This window comes from Nomascus leucogenys, chromosome 14 (genome assembly GCF_006542625.1).
Source record: "Nomascus leucogenys isolate Asia chromosome 14, Asia_NLE_v1, whole genome shotgun sequence".
Taxonomy (NCBI): Eukaryota; Metazoa; Chordata; class Mammalia; order Primates; family Hylobatidae; genus Nomascus; species Nomascus leucogenys.
In genome coordinates, this window is record NC_044394.1 from 37,228,227 (window position 1) to 37,245,412 (window position 17,186).

The 17,186-nt window shown below is 35.4% G+C and overlaps 1 protein-coding gene across 6 annotated transcripts in view; it reads right to left on the minus strand.

Annotated features, from left to right (window-relative positions):
* EXOC6B (exocyst complex component 6B) overlaps positions 1-17,186 on the minus strand; it is a 652,095-nt gene that overhangs the window by 333,648 nt on the left and 301,261 nt on the right. For all 6 annotated transcript variants that reach the window (XM_030828178.1, XM_030828177.1, XM_030828176.1 and 3 more), the window contains exons 9-10: positions 539-622; positions 129-175 (exon numbers count right to left, since the gene is read on the minus strand). In XM_030828178.1, the coding sequence (XP_030684038.1) occupies positions 129-175; positions 539-622 (131 nt within the window). The remainder of the gene's footprint in view (positions 1-128; positions 176-538; positions 623-17,186) is intronic.

Below are 17,186 nucleotides of genomic sequence, written 5' to 3' on the forward strand. Positions count from 1 at the left end.
GTCTTAAGGATTAAAAAAAAGAAAACGAAAAGAATTTCCTAAGGAAAACCTGATTTATTTTTCCAACATTCACAAATCTATGTATGGAAAGAGTATAAATTCCAATAAATATATATATATATACCTACCCTACAATTTGATTAAAATACTTCCTGTAGCCATCTAAAGTTTCATGCTGCAACAAAGCAAAGAAGAAAAAGTTATCATTTCTGTTTTGTTACATTAAGACTAAGTTAAAATCGGTCACTTAATCTCTTAAGGCTCAGGTCCCTAGATGATATCTGATAAGGTAAAAATAATAATATTATCTACCAATGAAGAGGAAATACAACAGCACATATCCAGTACTTAGAACAGTGCCAGACACACAGCAATCAATAAATAATGTTTTCTTACTGCAAGTCACATCCACCAAAAGTGGTCTCAGAATGACAGTACACACATACACACATACACACACACACACACACACACACGCATCAAAAGACATCAAGGAGGAAAAGCAAAAATGTGAGAAAAGTGAAGATGGTAATCCTACCATGTTAGATGGAGGTTGAAGTACCAAACGAGCCTGTTTTCGCCTCTGTTTTCGGTAGTAATTCTCAAATGTTTCCCGGGCACCCTGTAAAATAAAGAAAAGAAAATGGGTTGACACAATTGGACCAATTACTCTTATATTTCAAGGGAAAAGAGAAGGTCCCAGGTCTGGGACCTTGAGGTAGTATCACATTTCTCAAAATCTGCTATTTTAACATTGATGTTAACAATAGAAAATACAAATAACTATTACGATTTATTGAACCTTAGTTACAAACCTGTAAGGATGTGTACAAAATATCCTTACAAGGAAACTACCAGAACTTAACCACCAGCACACCAAAGCTGGTTTCTGAATCAATTGTCTCAAATTCACAAGAATGCAGGGAAACCAACCTTTCCATAAGTTATGATAACAGGTAAGAAAATGTTCCTTAAAAAACTCACAGAGCATTCCAGAAGAAAAACATCCAGAATAAAAACCAGCTTTCAAATGAATCATGAACAAAGGGGCAATGGGAAGCAGGAAAAAAGCAGGAATTGAGAACAGAAAATTCGTATTCCCCCTTAGGTTATAATCCAGCACAGGATTAAACCCAAAAAACAAAAAACAAAAGCATGAAGATTCTTGGTGCACAGTTCCCACTTTTCGTTTAGGGTTTCTGGGCTTAAAATGAGAAGTGCTCTACGTAATAATATCTGACTCATGAGCTGTGTACTGGGTTGAATAGTGGTTTCCCCAAATTCATGTCCTTCCTGGAACTTCAGAATGCAACCATATTTGGAAATAGGGCCATTGTGATATAATTAGTTAAATTAAGATGTGATCCTGTCAGTGGAGGGTGGGACCTTAATAGAGTATGTCTGGTGTCCTGAAAAGCTGAAAAGAATAGACACAGAGACACATGGGGAGAACACCACGTGATGACAGAGGCAGAGAATAGAGCGATGCAGCTGCAAGCCAGGGAACATCAGAGATTGTTGATCACCAGCAGGCACTAGAAAAACACAACAAAAGATTCTACCCAGTCTTAGAGAGAAAATGGCCTTTCTCATGCCTTGCGTTTGGAATTCTAGCCTCCAAAACTGGGATAGAATACATTTCTGTTGTTTTAAACCACTCAGTTTATGGGGCCTTGTTACAGCAGCTCTAGGAAATGAATACAAACTCAGTGTGTTTAGATTATCACACCCCACTTATTACTGAATTCTTCTTTTATTTTTTATTTATTTATTTTTTTTTTGAGACATAGTCTCACTCTGTCACCAGGCTGGAGTGCAATGGCACAGTCTCGGCTCACTGCAACCTCCGCATTCTGGGTTCAAGAGATTCTCCTGCCTCAGCCTCCTGAGTAGCTGGGACTACAGGTGTGCGCCACCATGCCCAGCTAATTTTTGTATTTTTAGTAGAAACAAGATTTCACCATGTTAGCCAGGATGGTCTCGATCTGTTGACTTTGTGATCTGCCCAGCCTCCCAAAGTGCTGGGATTACAGGCCTGAGCCACCACGCCCGGCCCTGAATTCTACTCTTAATCCAAAGCTTTTCTAAATAAATAAGAGTAAAAATGGAAAGAGAGAATACCAGTGGTAAAGAGAACTGCCTTTGGAACCAGAGACTATTATTACATTTGAATAGTGACTCTGCCCCTTACTAGCTGTACAACTGCTATAAATAGCTGTATAACTTCCTACCACTAATTTAAGTTCCACTATTTAACTTTCACTAATAAGTGTGCCATGGTTTTCTCATTTGTAGACATGCCAACATCATATGGCTGTAATGAGGATTTAGAGGAGTTATAAAGCTCTTAGAACAGTATCTCATGCAAGCGCTTATTTTAAAAATAAATAAGATAAAATCAATGATTAAAGTAAAAGCCCTGCCCACCTAAAAAAAGTATAAATGCCATGCAATACCTAGTTTAGTTTTCCTCTGCCTCCCTGAAAAATTGAAGAACTTTATTCAAGATGATTTATTTGTTAGATTCCCAAACTGGTCCTAAAAAATTGGGAAAGTCGACTTAAGGTACTAAGTCATGTAAAGACACTAATGTAGCTCAGGGGTTGGCAAACATTTTCTCTAAAAGGCAGGATAGTAAATATATGAGGGCTTCGTGGACAGCTACTCAATTCTGCTGGTGTAGTGCAAAAGCAGCCATAAACAAGACATAAACAAGTATGGCTGTGTTCCAATAAAACCTTGTTTATGGAAACAAATTATAATTTTGCAAAGTTTTCACCTTTCATGAAATATTCCTTTTCTTTTTATTTTAAAAATGTAAAAAACATTTTTAGTTCACAGGCCCTTCAGAAACAGGCAACAGGCTGGATTTGGTTCATGGGTTATGGTTTGTTGAACCCTGGTGTAGCTTAAAAACAACAGTTTTAAAGTTCTAAAGTGATTATAACTGTAAAACCCGAGTTTTTCCTTCCTATAAAATGAAATCAAACATTAGGACAGCTATTTCAAAGCTTTTTTCATCCACATATTAATGAGGAGGCGAATGATTCCATTTAAGAAATAAGAGGAAACTGCTAGTTGGTTTGTTAAAGTTATTCTCAACTTGTCACCATTTCACAGCATAGTAGTATTATTAAATCTTAATTACATTCTGTATACACTAAAGGGCTTTTTATTTTAAGGTTAACAGCCCTAAAGGACCTTTATTATTGTAGTGTGACATTACATATTCAATATGCTTTGGAGCCAAGACACACTTACTTGAGAATTTAGATAAAGCATTCTCTCTAATTATACCATACTACACTAATTTAATTTTTTGTTATAAATGATAGAAAATATATAAGATGAAATTCTATATAAAAACCAAATCATGAACTTCTACTTAATTCTAAACTGGGTATAGTTTTGCCTTTCAAGTATTCCTTCAATAGAATAAAAACAAAAGACAAGACCAATTTATCTGATAGGTCTGGCTTCCCATTTACAAAAATGAGCTGGAGTTTCCTTAGTGGCTGCTAAATTCACCTTCTGTTATTCTATGCCCTCTGCCAATTTTGTCAACTCAATACTTAAAGGTGGAATTTGAGACATAGATGTTTGACCAGTCCAGTTGAGTAATTGGTGAAGTGCCTGTCTATTCACAGAGAGGTCACTAGATGAGCTACAGAGGTTTCACTTAAGCTCCAAGCTCTTTCAATCATTAACATTTTTTAAAAAGCTGCTGAAGACATAAGCAAATAGATATAAAACAATAAGCAGGCAAGTAAAACTTGGATTTTTTCCTACTTTATGTCATTAGTATTACACTGCTCCAAAAGTTTTGTGTTAATACACACAATCTCACCAAAAACCAAATCACTTAATATATACTAAGTGGTTACCATGTGATTGGCACACTGAGAACAGTACCTGTACTTACTGAATTTATAGACTACTATGGAAGCCTGACAAACAAGCAATTATATTAAAAAGAACTACAGAATCCTATGGATCAAAGTAGGGTGTGTTTGTGTGTGTGTGTGTGTGTGTGTGTGGTGGGTGGGGGAAGTGTCAAAGAAAGCTTCTTCAAAAAATGATGTTTATACTTCTAATTGACGAATGAGTCAGAAGAATAAGCCAGAAAGAGAGAAGGGGAAAAAAGTGTTCCTGGAGGAGACAAAGAGGCTGAATGGAAAAAAAGGCATCACATAACCTAAGAATCTGAAAGAAGTTCTCCATGGCTGGAACTTGAGGCGTAAGGTATAGGGCTGACAAGAGATGAGGCAGGAAAGCTTCATAAATTATGTTAAGGTATTTGTACTCTAGCAACCATAAGAGATATTTTGGAAGTTGTACTGCAGAGAGTAGAATAAAGAAAGGGAAAAATTAAAATTGAAAAGATCAGTCAGAATCTGAGGTGTATTTAGGAGGTTTAAGCTGGAAATTAATTGGATATGGGTGATAAAGAATAGGAAGGAAAGAAGGCTGATACAAAGTTTCTAACCTGGGTAACGGGTTTGACAGTGGTTTCATTTGTGAAAGAGGGAACATAAGTAGATGGAATAAACAGTAGATCATTATTCACAGATTCTGTATTTGTGAATTTGCCTACTTGCTAAAATTTATTTGTAAACCCAAAAGCAATACTCATAGTTCTTTCATAGTCATTCAACAGACATGTGCAGAGGGGTGAAAAATTTGAGTTGCCTAATGCACATGTTTCTAGCTAAGGTTTAAACAAGGTAATGCTCTGCCTTCTTATTTTGGTTTTCATATTGTAAACAGGTGTCATTTTCATAGTCTATCCAGTGCCACATTTTTTGCATTTTTGCACTTTTGGTTGATGATTTTGCTGTTTAAAATGGCCCCCAACCGTAGTACTGACGTGCTGTCTAGTGTTCCTAAGCTCAAGAAAACTGTGATGTGCCTTACAGAGAAAACCCACATGGTAGATAAACTCCTCTCAGGCATGAGTATAGTGCTGTTGGCTATGAGTTCAATGTTAGTGAATCAACAAGATTATTAAATAACATGTCCTTAAGCAGAAACACTAATAAATCAAGGTTATGCATTCATTGGTTGATGAAAATGTGACCAGAAGCTCACAGGAAACTAAACCTGTATTTCTCCTAAAAGCAATGGCTCAGTATTCGCTCACTCAGTGTTTCCAGTGACTTTATAGAACACAACTACCATGAATAATGAGAATTGACTATATTTGGGAAGATTAATAATGATGACTTCTGTACTGGGCATATTTAATTGATGACTTCCAAGGGCCAAGTGTTTGGGAACTGGCATATTTGGGTCTATAGCTTAAGAGAATCATAATAGATTCTGGATATTAGCCCTTTGTCAGATGAGTTGTTTGCAAAAATTTTCTCCCATTCTGTAGGTTGCCTGTTCACTCTGATGGTAGTTTCTTTTGCTGTGCAGAAGCTCTTTAGTTTAATTAGATCCCATTTGTCAATTTTGGCTTTTGTTGCCATTGCTTTTGGTGTTTTAGAAATGAAGTCCTTGCCCATGCCTATGTCCTGAATGGTATTGCCTAGGTTTTCTTCTAGGATTTTTATGGTTTTAGGTCTAACATGTAAGTCTTTAATCCATCTTGAATTAATTTTTGTATAAGGTGTAAGAAAGGGATCCAGTTTCAGCTTTCTACATATGGCTAGCCAGTTTTCCCAGCACCATTTATTAAATAGGGAATCCTTTCCCCATTGCTTGTTTTTAAGAAAATGTGGCACATATACACCATGGAATACTATGCAGCCATAAAAATGATGAGTTCATGTCCTTTGTAGGGACATGGATGAAACTGGAAACCATCATTCTCAGCAAACTATCGCAAGGACAAAAAACCAAACACTGCATGTTCTCACTCATAGGTGGGAATTGAACAATGAGAACACATGGACACAGGAAGGGGAACATCACACTCCGGGGACTGTTGTGAGGTGGGGGTAGGGGGGCGGGATAGCATTAGGAGATATACCTAATGCTAAATGACGAGTTAATGGGTGCAGCACACCAACATGGCACATGTATACATATGTAACAAACCTGCACATTGTGCATATGTACCCTAAAACTTAAAGTATAATAATTAAAAAAAAAGAGAATCATAATCATTGGAAGAGAGATCGTAATCAAGGCCCTTAGAGAAAGGGCTCTAAGAAATGCTTGTAGAATTAAAGTACAAAAGAACCTAGCACAAAACTCCAAAGGACATGAGCCATGAGGAAATGTGTGGCTCTTTCTGATAACTCAAATATAACTTTGAACGTCAACTACTTAGAAAAGACTTTTCTACTACTCAGCTTAAAATGGAAAATTTTCCCTAACACATAACCCTTTTAATTCTTCAGTTAGCACGTATCTCCATCTGATATTGTTTACTGTCTGTCTCCTCTTGTTAGGATGCAAGCTCCATGAGAAAAAGTCTCAGTTTATCTTGTTTATTGTTATATTCCCAGCTCCTACAACAATGCCAGACACAGAACTAGTATGCAATTTTCAATAAATGATTAAAAGTGTGAATAAATTATTAATCTATAATTTCTTATAAGCCTCTACTTTCATATTTGCCCTTCATCTCCTACTGCAATAATCATTTACTTGTAAGTATTCCTATTCATCTCCTCATGTAATTTTTCGATCTCCATTGATTCTTTTAAAGTTTTTTGTTCCTGTTTCATGGAGGCAATTCTTTTTAAGAATTTTCTTTTGATTCCTATAGAAAATCACTTTTAGCATCACGTTTCTTCTGGATTTTTAGGATGATGTTCTTTGACCCTTTCTATTCAATACATATTCTCAGACATCATTTTGTTTTGTTTTCCCATTTACTCTCTTTTGAATGAGAGGAGCTTTCAGGCTTGGTTTGTGGTTTGCATTTGGCCCATTCACCATTTATCTGGCTATAGATCTAACATCATTATGGAAGTGGCAACTCATTGGTTGATGTGCCCAGGTCCAAAGACATGCCAAAGACAATCTATAAACTGATTTCAGCATCCCGCAAGCAATTGGCCTATAGAATATGAGCAAATATTCTCCTACCACACAGTTGCCAATGTTTAATAATCTGAACTTCTTAAACTGAATAAAAACCAGAGTAATACAGGATCTTCCTATATGTGCTCTTGTATGGCACTATTATTTTGAATATTCTCCAGCACAGGATGAACTGTACAGCCACCAGCAGTACCCCAATTCCCCAATTCCCCTTATCCCACACTCTGAGAGCCTTAAAATGGACAATCTATGTACCACAAGGGTTGCCAACTGCTATGGTCTGAATGTGTCCCCCAAAATTAACATGTTGAAACTTAACCACCAACATAGTAATAAGAGATGCAGCCTTTAAGAGGTGATTAAGTGATGAGGGTAGGGCCTTCATGAATGGAATTGGGCCCCTATAAAAGAGTTTGAGGGAGTGGGTTTGTGCCCTCCCATCTCTTCTGCCATGTGGGCAGAAGGGTTCCTCCCCTCCATTCCTCCCTCTGGAGGATACGGCAATAGGTTGTCATCTGGAAGCAAAGAGCAGCCTTCACTAGACAAAAGAACCTGTTATTGCCTTGATCTTGGACTTTTCAGCCTCCAGAATCCTAAGAAATAAGTCTCTGTTGTTTTTAAATTACCCAATCTGTGGTATTTTGTTATAGCAGCACAAATGGACTAAGACACTGGCTAATGTATCCATAAATTCAGGATCCTATTTTCAAGCTAGAAGGCATACAGTGGGAATGGTATGAAATATCTTCTGACTTACAATTTGCTCTGTTTATAACAGCAAAACACATCACCTAACAGCTAGATTTCTGAATCCAGTCAATTGGCCCAACAGAGAAAATTTTACTTAAATTCAGACAAAATGTTAATTATCAGCCTTACTTATTAATGGTGTAATTTTCAGATTTTTATGCATCTAAAGTATTTTGGTAAGAGTTAAGAAAGACAGACATAGAAGGCAAGCAAGGCTTTGTTTAACTTTTTTTTTTTTTTGAGATGGAGTCTCGCTCTGTCACCTAGGCTGGAGTGCAGTGGTGGGATCTCGGCTCACTGCAACCTCCGCCTCCCGGGTTCAAGCGATTCTCCTGTCTCAGCCTCCTGAGTAGCTGGGACTACAGGTGCATACCACCACACCCAGCTAATTTTTTGTATTTTCAGTAGAGACGGGGTTTCACCATCTTAGCCAGGATAGTCTCAATCTCGTGACCTTGTGACCCACCTGCCTCGGCCTCCCAAAGTGCTGGGATTACAGGCATGAGCCACTGCACCCGGCCAGTTTAACGTTTTTTATATTGAATACATATATACCATCTGGAATTTAACCTAAATACTAAAGACTGTATTATTATAAAGAAATCTCCACAACAATTTTTTTTATCATTTAGTTAAAAAGAAACGATATAAGAAGGGCTAAATAACCACAGCACATATCCCATATTTCTTTAGTGGCCAAACAAGAGAAAAAATATTCTCCAAGCCCCGTTAAGCTCTTCTTCAATTCACTGGGTACTTGATTTACTAAATTCATATTTAATTTAAATATTTAATATTATATCACACCCTATGTACTACCTGGGGAAGGGTGCAAATGGTCAAATGCTCCAAAAGCCATTGCTATTCCCAAAGTCTAATAATTAATCCTATCACTGGGTTTTATCAAAAAATAACACACTTCTCAGGCAACGTTGGAAATAGTTTCTTTTTTTTAACCTTTTGTTTATAGCTGTGTTTTCCACATTGTTTATCTCTTTTTAAGTTATTATTTATTACAAAAGTAAAATATGTGACTTGTAGAAAAACTAGATAACACAAATCGGGCAAAAAGAAAAAATGAAAGCCATTCATGATCTCATAATGCTTACTTTTTGATGTACTCCCTATTCAATATATTTTCTCAGATCTCGTTTTGTTTTATATTGTTTTGTTTTCCCAACACTATTTTGAGCAAGATGACATCTTTCTAGATCATACTTTCTTTCAGGCTTTGTTCGTGGTTTGCATTTAGCCCATTCACCAAGATCTAATATCCTTACAGACTTTGCCCTATTCTAAATAGATAGCTATTTCACATATAATGTACATATACACACATATAAGTAAGGTCATATTCTATATACTCTTTTCATTGAACTTTGCATACAAAAATCTTTTCTCCAGCATCATAATTTAGCATGATCCACTTTTACTCCACAACAGTGTTCCAACTCCTTTTCTTCAAACATATGCTACAAACTGTCACCATACAAATGCTAGAACTAACATGGGCTCTGAATGAATGCTTAAAAATAAAAATAAAAACACAAGTGACAACCTTGAATTCTTCTCCATGTGTCCAGACACTTGTCTGGATAAAAACACAGGAAACAAAACCAATATTGCCACTCAATATGGGTAAATGAATGAGGCTTGTTTTTGCATATAAAAGTAGTAAAATTTACTACTAATAAAACTCAAAGCTGAATTTTAGCTGCTGTAGGTTACAAATGTACACCAGTAATCAAATAAGTCAGAATCACATGATCCCATTCTTGGAAGAGAAAGAGACGGCCAGATGAAACACCTTTCCAAGGATTTCCTCTTCTTCATGAAATGTGACAATGTTCATCATATACACAGACATCCAGAACATTTCAAACCATTATTGAGCTCCATGCCTCTAAACATTAGTGGCATCTTACATCCTTATTTTTGCAGGGAAAAAAAATTTATACTGAGAAATACTACTTCATATGGGCAATATATCTACACAGCAGGCAGAAAGGGACAGACCTTATATTCTCTTCATTAAGATTTACGGCCGGGCACGGTGGCTCACGCCTGTAATCCCAGCACTTTGGGAGGCCGAGGCGGGTGGATCACGAGGTCAGGAGATCGTAGCCATTCTGGCTAACACGGTGAAACCCCGTCTCTACTAAAAATACAAAAAGAAATTAGCCGGGCGTGGTGGTGGGTGCCTGTAGTCCCAGCTACTCGGGAGGCTGAGGCAGGAGAATGGCGTGAACCCGGGAGGCAGGGCTTGCAGTGAGCCAAGATCGCGCCACTGCACTCCAGCCTGGGCGACAGAACGAGACTCCATCTCAAAAAAAAAAAAAAAAAAAGATTTACTATGCCATTATTTGGCTAAACAGCTCCTTATCTACTGGGTCTTTCCTGGTAGATATTGGTATGGGGTCTATTGGAGAGTGGGCTGAGTTCTTCACATCTGTCACAATAACAGAAAATTAACTCTGGGATTGAGAAGCAACTAAGGACAACCACACAAAGAACAAGGGAAGGGAAAGGAAGAAGGGAAGCACACACCATTGTTCCGCTTCTGCCTACAGGAAGCAATATTTCCACTAGGTCTTGGGGAAAGCCTGTAATTTCACCACCCTGACTGCAGCTGGAACTCCCTTTTAACTGTCACGGCATCCAAGTGAAGACAGGTTTATACAGAGTTTAAAAAAAAAAAAAAAAAAAACTGAAAGGGTCATTTTAATTTGCTTCCATGTGAAAAGGGGAGTACTTTTCATACAGCCCCATAATGATGTTCAGCGGGATATTACACTTCACCATATGGCTAATTTGCACAGCAGGCTCAAAGCAGGATTTTCTTTCATTAGAACTGCCCTAAAGATCAGACTACAAAAATATGTGAAAAGAACAAACCCAAGATGCCCCCTATTGCTTAAATCTAGGAACACAGAATTCCCAGATGTAAAAGCCAATTCACAGTGTTCCCATGACAAGGTCATTCAAGAGTCATGATGGTATGTGTCACAGTTCCATTTCTATGTATTAGGGCTTTGAAAAATGTCTAAACCACAAGTTTACCTATGTAATAAACCTGCATGTGTACCCCAGACCTTAAAAGTTAAAAAAAAACTTAACTGTATGTTTTAAAATAACTTAAAAAATGTAACTGGATTGTTTGCAACTCAATGAATAAATGCTTGAAAGGATGGATACTCCATTCTTCATAATGTGCTTATTTCACACGGCACACCTATATCAAAACATCTCATGTACCCCATAAATATATACACCTAGTATGTACCCACAAAAATTAAAAAGAAAAATGTCTAAACTTCAAGAGCCACAACATTGTCAAAACACCTCACAAAAAAACTGTATATGGAGAAAGGATACTTGCTTTGATAGATAATTTATCATTAAAAATATCATTACTTCCAAAGGCCCCAATTCTTGTTATCACTCAATTAGCCTACAGAATTAATCTACATAAACTTGTGACCCTTATTTGAAGAGAGCAGAGGCAGTCTGATGTTCTAACAGAGCCCTGTTTATTTTTAAGGTTCCCCTATAACCTATGTTTGTCTTGGCATTTCCTCCTGCTGCTATATCCCAAGCATGAGCCATAGGAGAGCATCCCCTCTGGGGACCGACAGAGTCTGTAGAATTTTAAAGAAAGAAAAGAAAGAAATCTGATGTTTGATGATTATGGAGTAGTTGAGTCTGTGCTTTTGAAGAAAGTAAACATTATGATTAACAATCTTGGCCTTTGTAATTAGCTTCCCCTTTCCAAGACAGAGTGTTAATTTATTAAATATTTTAACAAAGAGTCTTTTATTATCAGATTCAGTTTGGCTGGCTCCTTTCATAGCATTACCAATTACAACCAATAAAGCTTTAATTGATGACTACTTTTTATAACCTTTGACCCAAGATGATAAACAGTTGTAACTTAGAAGCGAAAGGGTAAACCTCAAAGGGAATGGTTCTTAATCATACTTAGCAAACCAAACTGCTTAAAATTACAACTTACCTACCCGGCTAGAACAACAACAACAACAAAGGCAGACTTCCTCAATGATGAAGGTTAATTCATTAGAAAAAAAATTTGAATTTCACTTTTAAGATAAGTATCCCTTTTGTTAGGGAAACCCTAACCTGAATTATCTGCATATAACTGTGCACCTTAATTGGCTAATTATTCAAAGAATATGATTTAATCAATTTGTAGACAAGAACACTTTTAATATAAAACAAATAAGATGCAAGTTATTTTACTATTTTAAAAAATCATTAAGATTAAAATTACATCTCCCCAGCACCCCCAAATCCCATCATTTTCTTCAGTGGTCCATAACATACCAGTTACAACTAAGGGTATGTGAGAACAGAAATAAACCAAATTATTTGCCCAAAAATAGGACACCAAAAATTCTTAACTGAGTGTCTGCATATGATGAGAAAGGAGAGTCATTGCTTTTATTGCCATGAACAAAATGGGGCTTTTCTATATTTTCTCCAAAGAACTATTCCAAAAGTTGGTAGTTTTCTAAAGTTATTATTCATATACCCAATTTCACACTTGCCAATTTTTAAGTCTTTACTGACCTAACTTACACTTGTCAATCTTCTAAATTGCTGAGGTAATTCAGTTTGGAAGTTTAAAATTTTCCAGACAAAAAACTTAATGTTTCGTGTTGCCAAAAGGAATAGAGCCTCTGAACAATTTCTAAAGGGCTAATAGGAAAATGTGGCATTTAAAAATGTAAATTAAAATAATACCAACATGTTACAGATGAAGGCAGTGAGAGATTGTTAATAGTCCTCATAATGGAAAGTACTGGCTTAAACAGAAGGTACAGTATAAGATTTTAAACAACAACAAAAAAAAACTAGGCATATAGCTTCTAAGTGACTTCCCATGTATATAAGGAAGTCAATGCCAGGAAAAGCACAAAATCTGAGGCTCAAAGTACTTTATAAACTGAGAGCTATACATGTTATTTTTATGATATATAAATGTATGTAATGGATATTTTATTAAAGACACATGGCTTCTCCCAGCATCTCAAAATCACATTTGCTACACATACACACACAAAAATAGCCTTTTGTATAGTTAAGTGAGGGTTGGGGAAATCTCGTATAAATAATCTATGCCTTCACCCCCATCATTAACAGAAACTGTACAGAAACTGACCAATTTAGAATCTAAGAATAAATAAATCTGTCATACTGAACTTCAGATGTTCAGAAAAAGAGACAGAATATGTAAAAACAGAGAAAGTGGATAAATATTAGACCTACATCTGGTAAATAATGTAAGAATACAGGTGAAGAGAAAAAAGCAAACTAAAAGCTGAATAAAATTTGCTTCATCAGTAATTTTTATTCAGATTTTTCATTATAAGAGAATTAATTATAGATTCACATGTAGTTGTAGGAAATAAGAGAGACAGACCCCATGTGCACTCTATCCAGTCCCCCAAATTTAAATATCTTAGGAAACTGTATTGTGTACAATATTCACATCCAGGAAATTGATATTGATAGAATCAAGACGCACATTTCCAGACTACAAGGATCCTCAAGTTGTCTTTTTATAGCCATATCCACTGCTCTCCATCTCTACTTCCTAATTCACTGCTAAGAACCACTAACCTCTTCTCAATTTCTATATCATTTCCATATTCATTTCTATGTAATATATAATTTTGTCATTTTAAGAATGTTACAAAAATGAAATTAATGGGGAATTCATCCTTTCAAGCATTTATTCATTGAGTTGCAAACAATCCAGTTACACTTTTTAAGTTATTTTAAAACATACAGTTAAGTTTTTTAGGAGTACGGAAAGGAGTATGTAACCTTTTTTGATTAGCTTATTTCACTCAGCATAAATCTCTAGAGATTCATCCAGTTTGTTACATGTATCAATAGTTCTTTCCTTTATATTGCTGTGTAGTATTCTATCAATGTACCACAGGTATTTAACAATTCACCTGTTAAAAAACATCTAGGTTGTTTTCCAGTTTGGGGCTATTATAAATGAAGCTATTATAAACACTCCTGTATAGTTTACCGCCTGGAATCTACTTATTTTCATATCACTTATTTTTATTTCTCTAGGACAAATGCCTAGGAGTGCAATTGCAGGGTCATATGGAAGTTGTTGCTTAATTTTTCAAGAAATTGCCAAATTGTTTTCCAGAGTGACTATGCCATTTTATATTTTACTATTTTATATCCTTACCAGCAACCTCAAGAGCATTTGATGTCACTATTCTTATAGCAGTGTAGTGGCTTTAATTTTAATTCCTCTAACGACTAAGGATGTTGAGTATCTTCTCATGTGCTTATATGCTATCAGTATATCTGCCTCGGTGAATTGTTTCTTTATGTCTTTTGTTCATTTTCCTACTTGCATTGTTTCTTTTGTTTTTTGTTTATTTGTTTTACTGATGAGTTCTTAAAAGTATTTATATATTCTAGATACATAAGGACTCATTTCATGGATATATGATTTGCAAATATTTTCTCCCACTCCACTGTATCTTTTATCCTCAGCGGAGTCTTCTGTAGAGTAAAAGTGTTTAATTTTGATGAGGTCCAGCTATCCAGTTTTTTTCTTTTACACTGAAAGAAAGTTAGTACTTTTGGAGGGAAATTTAAGAACTCTGCCTACCCTTAGATTCTGAAGATTTTCCCCTATTTTTTTCTGAATGGTTTGAAGTTTGTATAGTTTTGCATTTAAGTTCATAATCCATTTTGTATAAAATGTAATAATAATTTCTGCATAAAATGGGAGGTTAGCTCAAAGTTCTCTCTCATGCTCATTCTCGCTCTCTCTTTGTTCTATGGCTGTTCAATTCTTCTGACACTATGTGTTGAATTATTTTTGTCAAATATTTTTGTGAATCTATTCCTGGGTTCTCTATTCTGTCCCACTCATCTAACAGTCTAGACTCTGTCAATACCATGCCATCTTGATTGCTATAGCTATATAATAAGTCTTGAAATTATTTGAGTTAATTTCTCCAATTTATTCTTTTCTTTGTCTTAGCTATTCTAGCTATTTTGCCTTTCAATACAAATTTTAGAATAATCTTGTTTGTATCTACAAAAATCTTGCTGGAACTTTATAGGAATTTCATTAAATCTTTGTAAAAACCTAGGAAAAATTGGTATCTTTACTGTGTTAAGTCTTCCAATCCACAAACACAGTATGTCTCTCCATCTATTTACATATATGATTTTATCGATTAGCATTTAGTAGTTTTCAGCATACAAATTGTGTAGATTTTTCTTAGACTGAAACTAAGTATTTCTTTTTGTTAAGCAATCATAAATAATATTATATTTTAAATTTTGGTATCTACATATTCATTGTGAGTATACAGAAGAACAACTGATTGATGTATGTTATCCTATATCCTGCCACCTTGCTGCACTCACTTATTAGTACTAGGAGGTTCACTTATTAGTCCTAGTACTGGATTCTTGAGGATTTTCAATATAGACAATCATCAGGTTATTTGCAAATAACACAGTTGTATTTCTTCCTTTCCATTCTGCATGCCCTTTATCTCCTTTCCTTGCGCTAATGCACTGGATAAAACTTCCAGCACTATATTGAATAAAAGTTGTGAGAGCAGATATTTTTGCTCTGCTCTCCAAATGGTTTAGGGGGAAACCATTTGGACTTTCACACCTAAATATAAAGCTAGCTACGGGGTTTTGGCATGTGTTTTTTATCCAGCTGAAGAAGTTTTGTTGTTGTTTTTAAATCATGAATTTGTTTCGGATTTTGTCAAATGCTTTTTCTGCATCAAATGATATGATCATGTGATTTTTCTTCTTTACACATCCCTGAAATAAACCTGACTTGGTCATATATTCATTTTACACATTACTGTAATCTACTTAACATTTTGTTTTAAAAAATTTTGCATCTATATTTATGAGGAATATTAATCTGTAGTTTCCTTTTCTATATTAATTTTACCTGGCTTTACCTTAAGGGTACTAACTTTATAAAATGAACTGGAAAGTGTACCCTCCATTTCTGATTTCTGCAAGAGATTCTATAGAACTGGTGTTAATTCTTCTATAAATGTTTGGTAGCATTCTCCAGGGAACCCATCTGAGCCTGAAGATTTTAGAAAGAAGTTTCTGTTTCTTTGGATTGTTTGTTTGTTTCTTTGTTCGTTTGTTTGTTCGTTTGTTTTTAGAGATGGGGTCTCACTGTGTTGCCAAGGCTGGTCTCAAACTCCTGGGCTCAAATGATCCTCCTCCCTCAGCCTCCCAAAGTGCTGGGATTATAGTTGTGAGCCACTGTGCCCAGTCCTAGAGGGAAGTTTTTAAATTATTTAATTCAATTTCCTTCATAGCCATAGGGTTATTCAAATTATCCATTTCATATTGGGTGAATTGTGGTAGTTTGTGTTTTTCAGAGAATTAACCAATGTCTTTTACACTGTCAAATTTATGTATGTAGAGTTGTTCATAGTGTTCTCTTATTATCCTTTTCATATCAATAGTGTCTCTATTGATATTCCCTGTTTTAGTTTTATGTCTAATATCAATAATCTGTTTATTCTTTCCTTTTCTTTGTCAGTCATGTTGGAGGTCTGTCCATTTTATAAATCTTTTAGAGGGAAAAATCTCTTTATTTCACTGATTTTCTCTACTGTTTCCTGCTTTCAATTTCAATGATTTTGGCTCTTATTATTCTTTCATTCATTCTGCTTGCCTTGGGATTATTATGCCTTTCTTTTCCTAGGTTTTAGAGATGACAGCTTAATTATTTGTTTGAGACTTTTACTCTTTTCCAATGTAAACAGTTTAGTGCTATAAATTTCATTTCAACACTGTGTGCCACAAATCTTCATTTTCATTCAGTTCAATATACAATCTTATTTCCTTTGAGACTTCCTCTTTGACCCAGGCATTATATATAAGTGTATTATCTAGTTTCAGTTTTGGAGATTTTCTTGTTATAGTTGTGTTACTAATTTCTAGTCTGATTCCATTGAGGTCTACGTGTGATTTCAAAATTTGCTGAGGTCTGTTTGGCTGGGATATGCTCTGACTTAGTATGTTTTATGAATGCCTGAAAAGAATCAATATTCTACTGATGTTGTGTACAGTGTTCTATAAATGCCAGTTTATCACCTTATTGGTTGATGATGTTATTTTTTCTATATCCTTACTAAAATCCTGACCAGTCATTTTTATCAATTTTTAGGAGTTTTGAAGTCTTCAACTATAACAGTGATTCATCCATTTATCCTTTCCATTTTATTAGTTTTTACTTCACATATTTTGCGGTTTTGTTGTTTGGGGCATAATCATTATCATTTAGGGTTATACAACTTCTTGATGGATTGACCCTTTTACCATTATATAATAAACCTCAGTCTCTGGTAATTTTCTTTCCTCTGATGTCTACTTCATTTTAT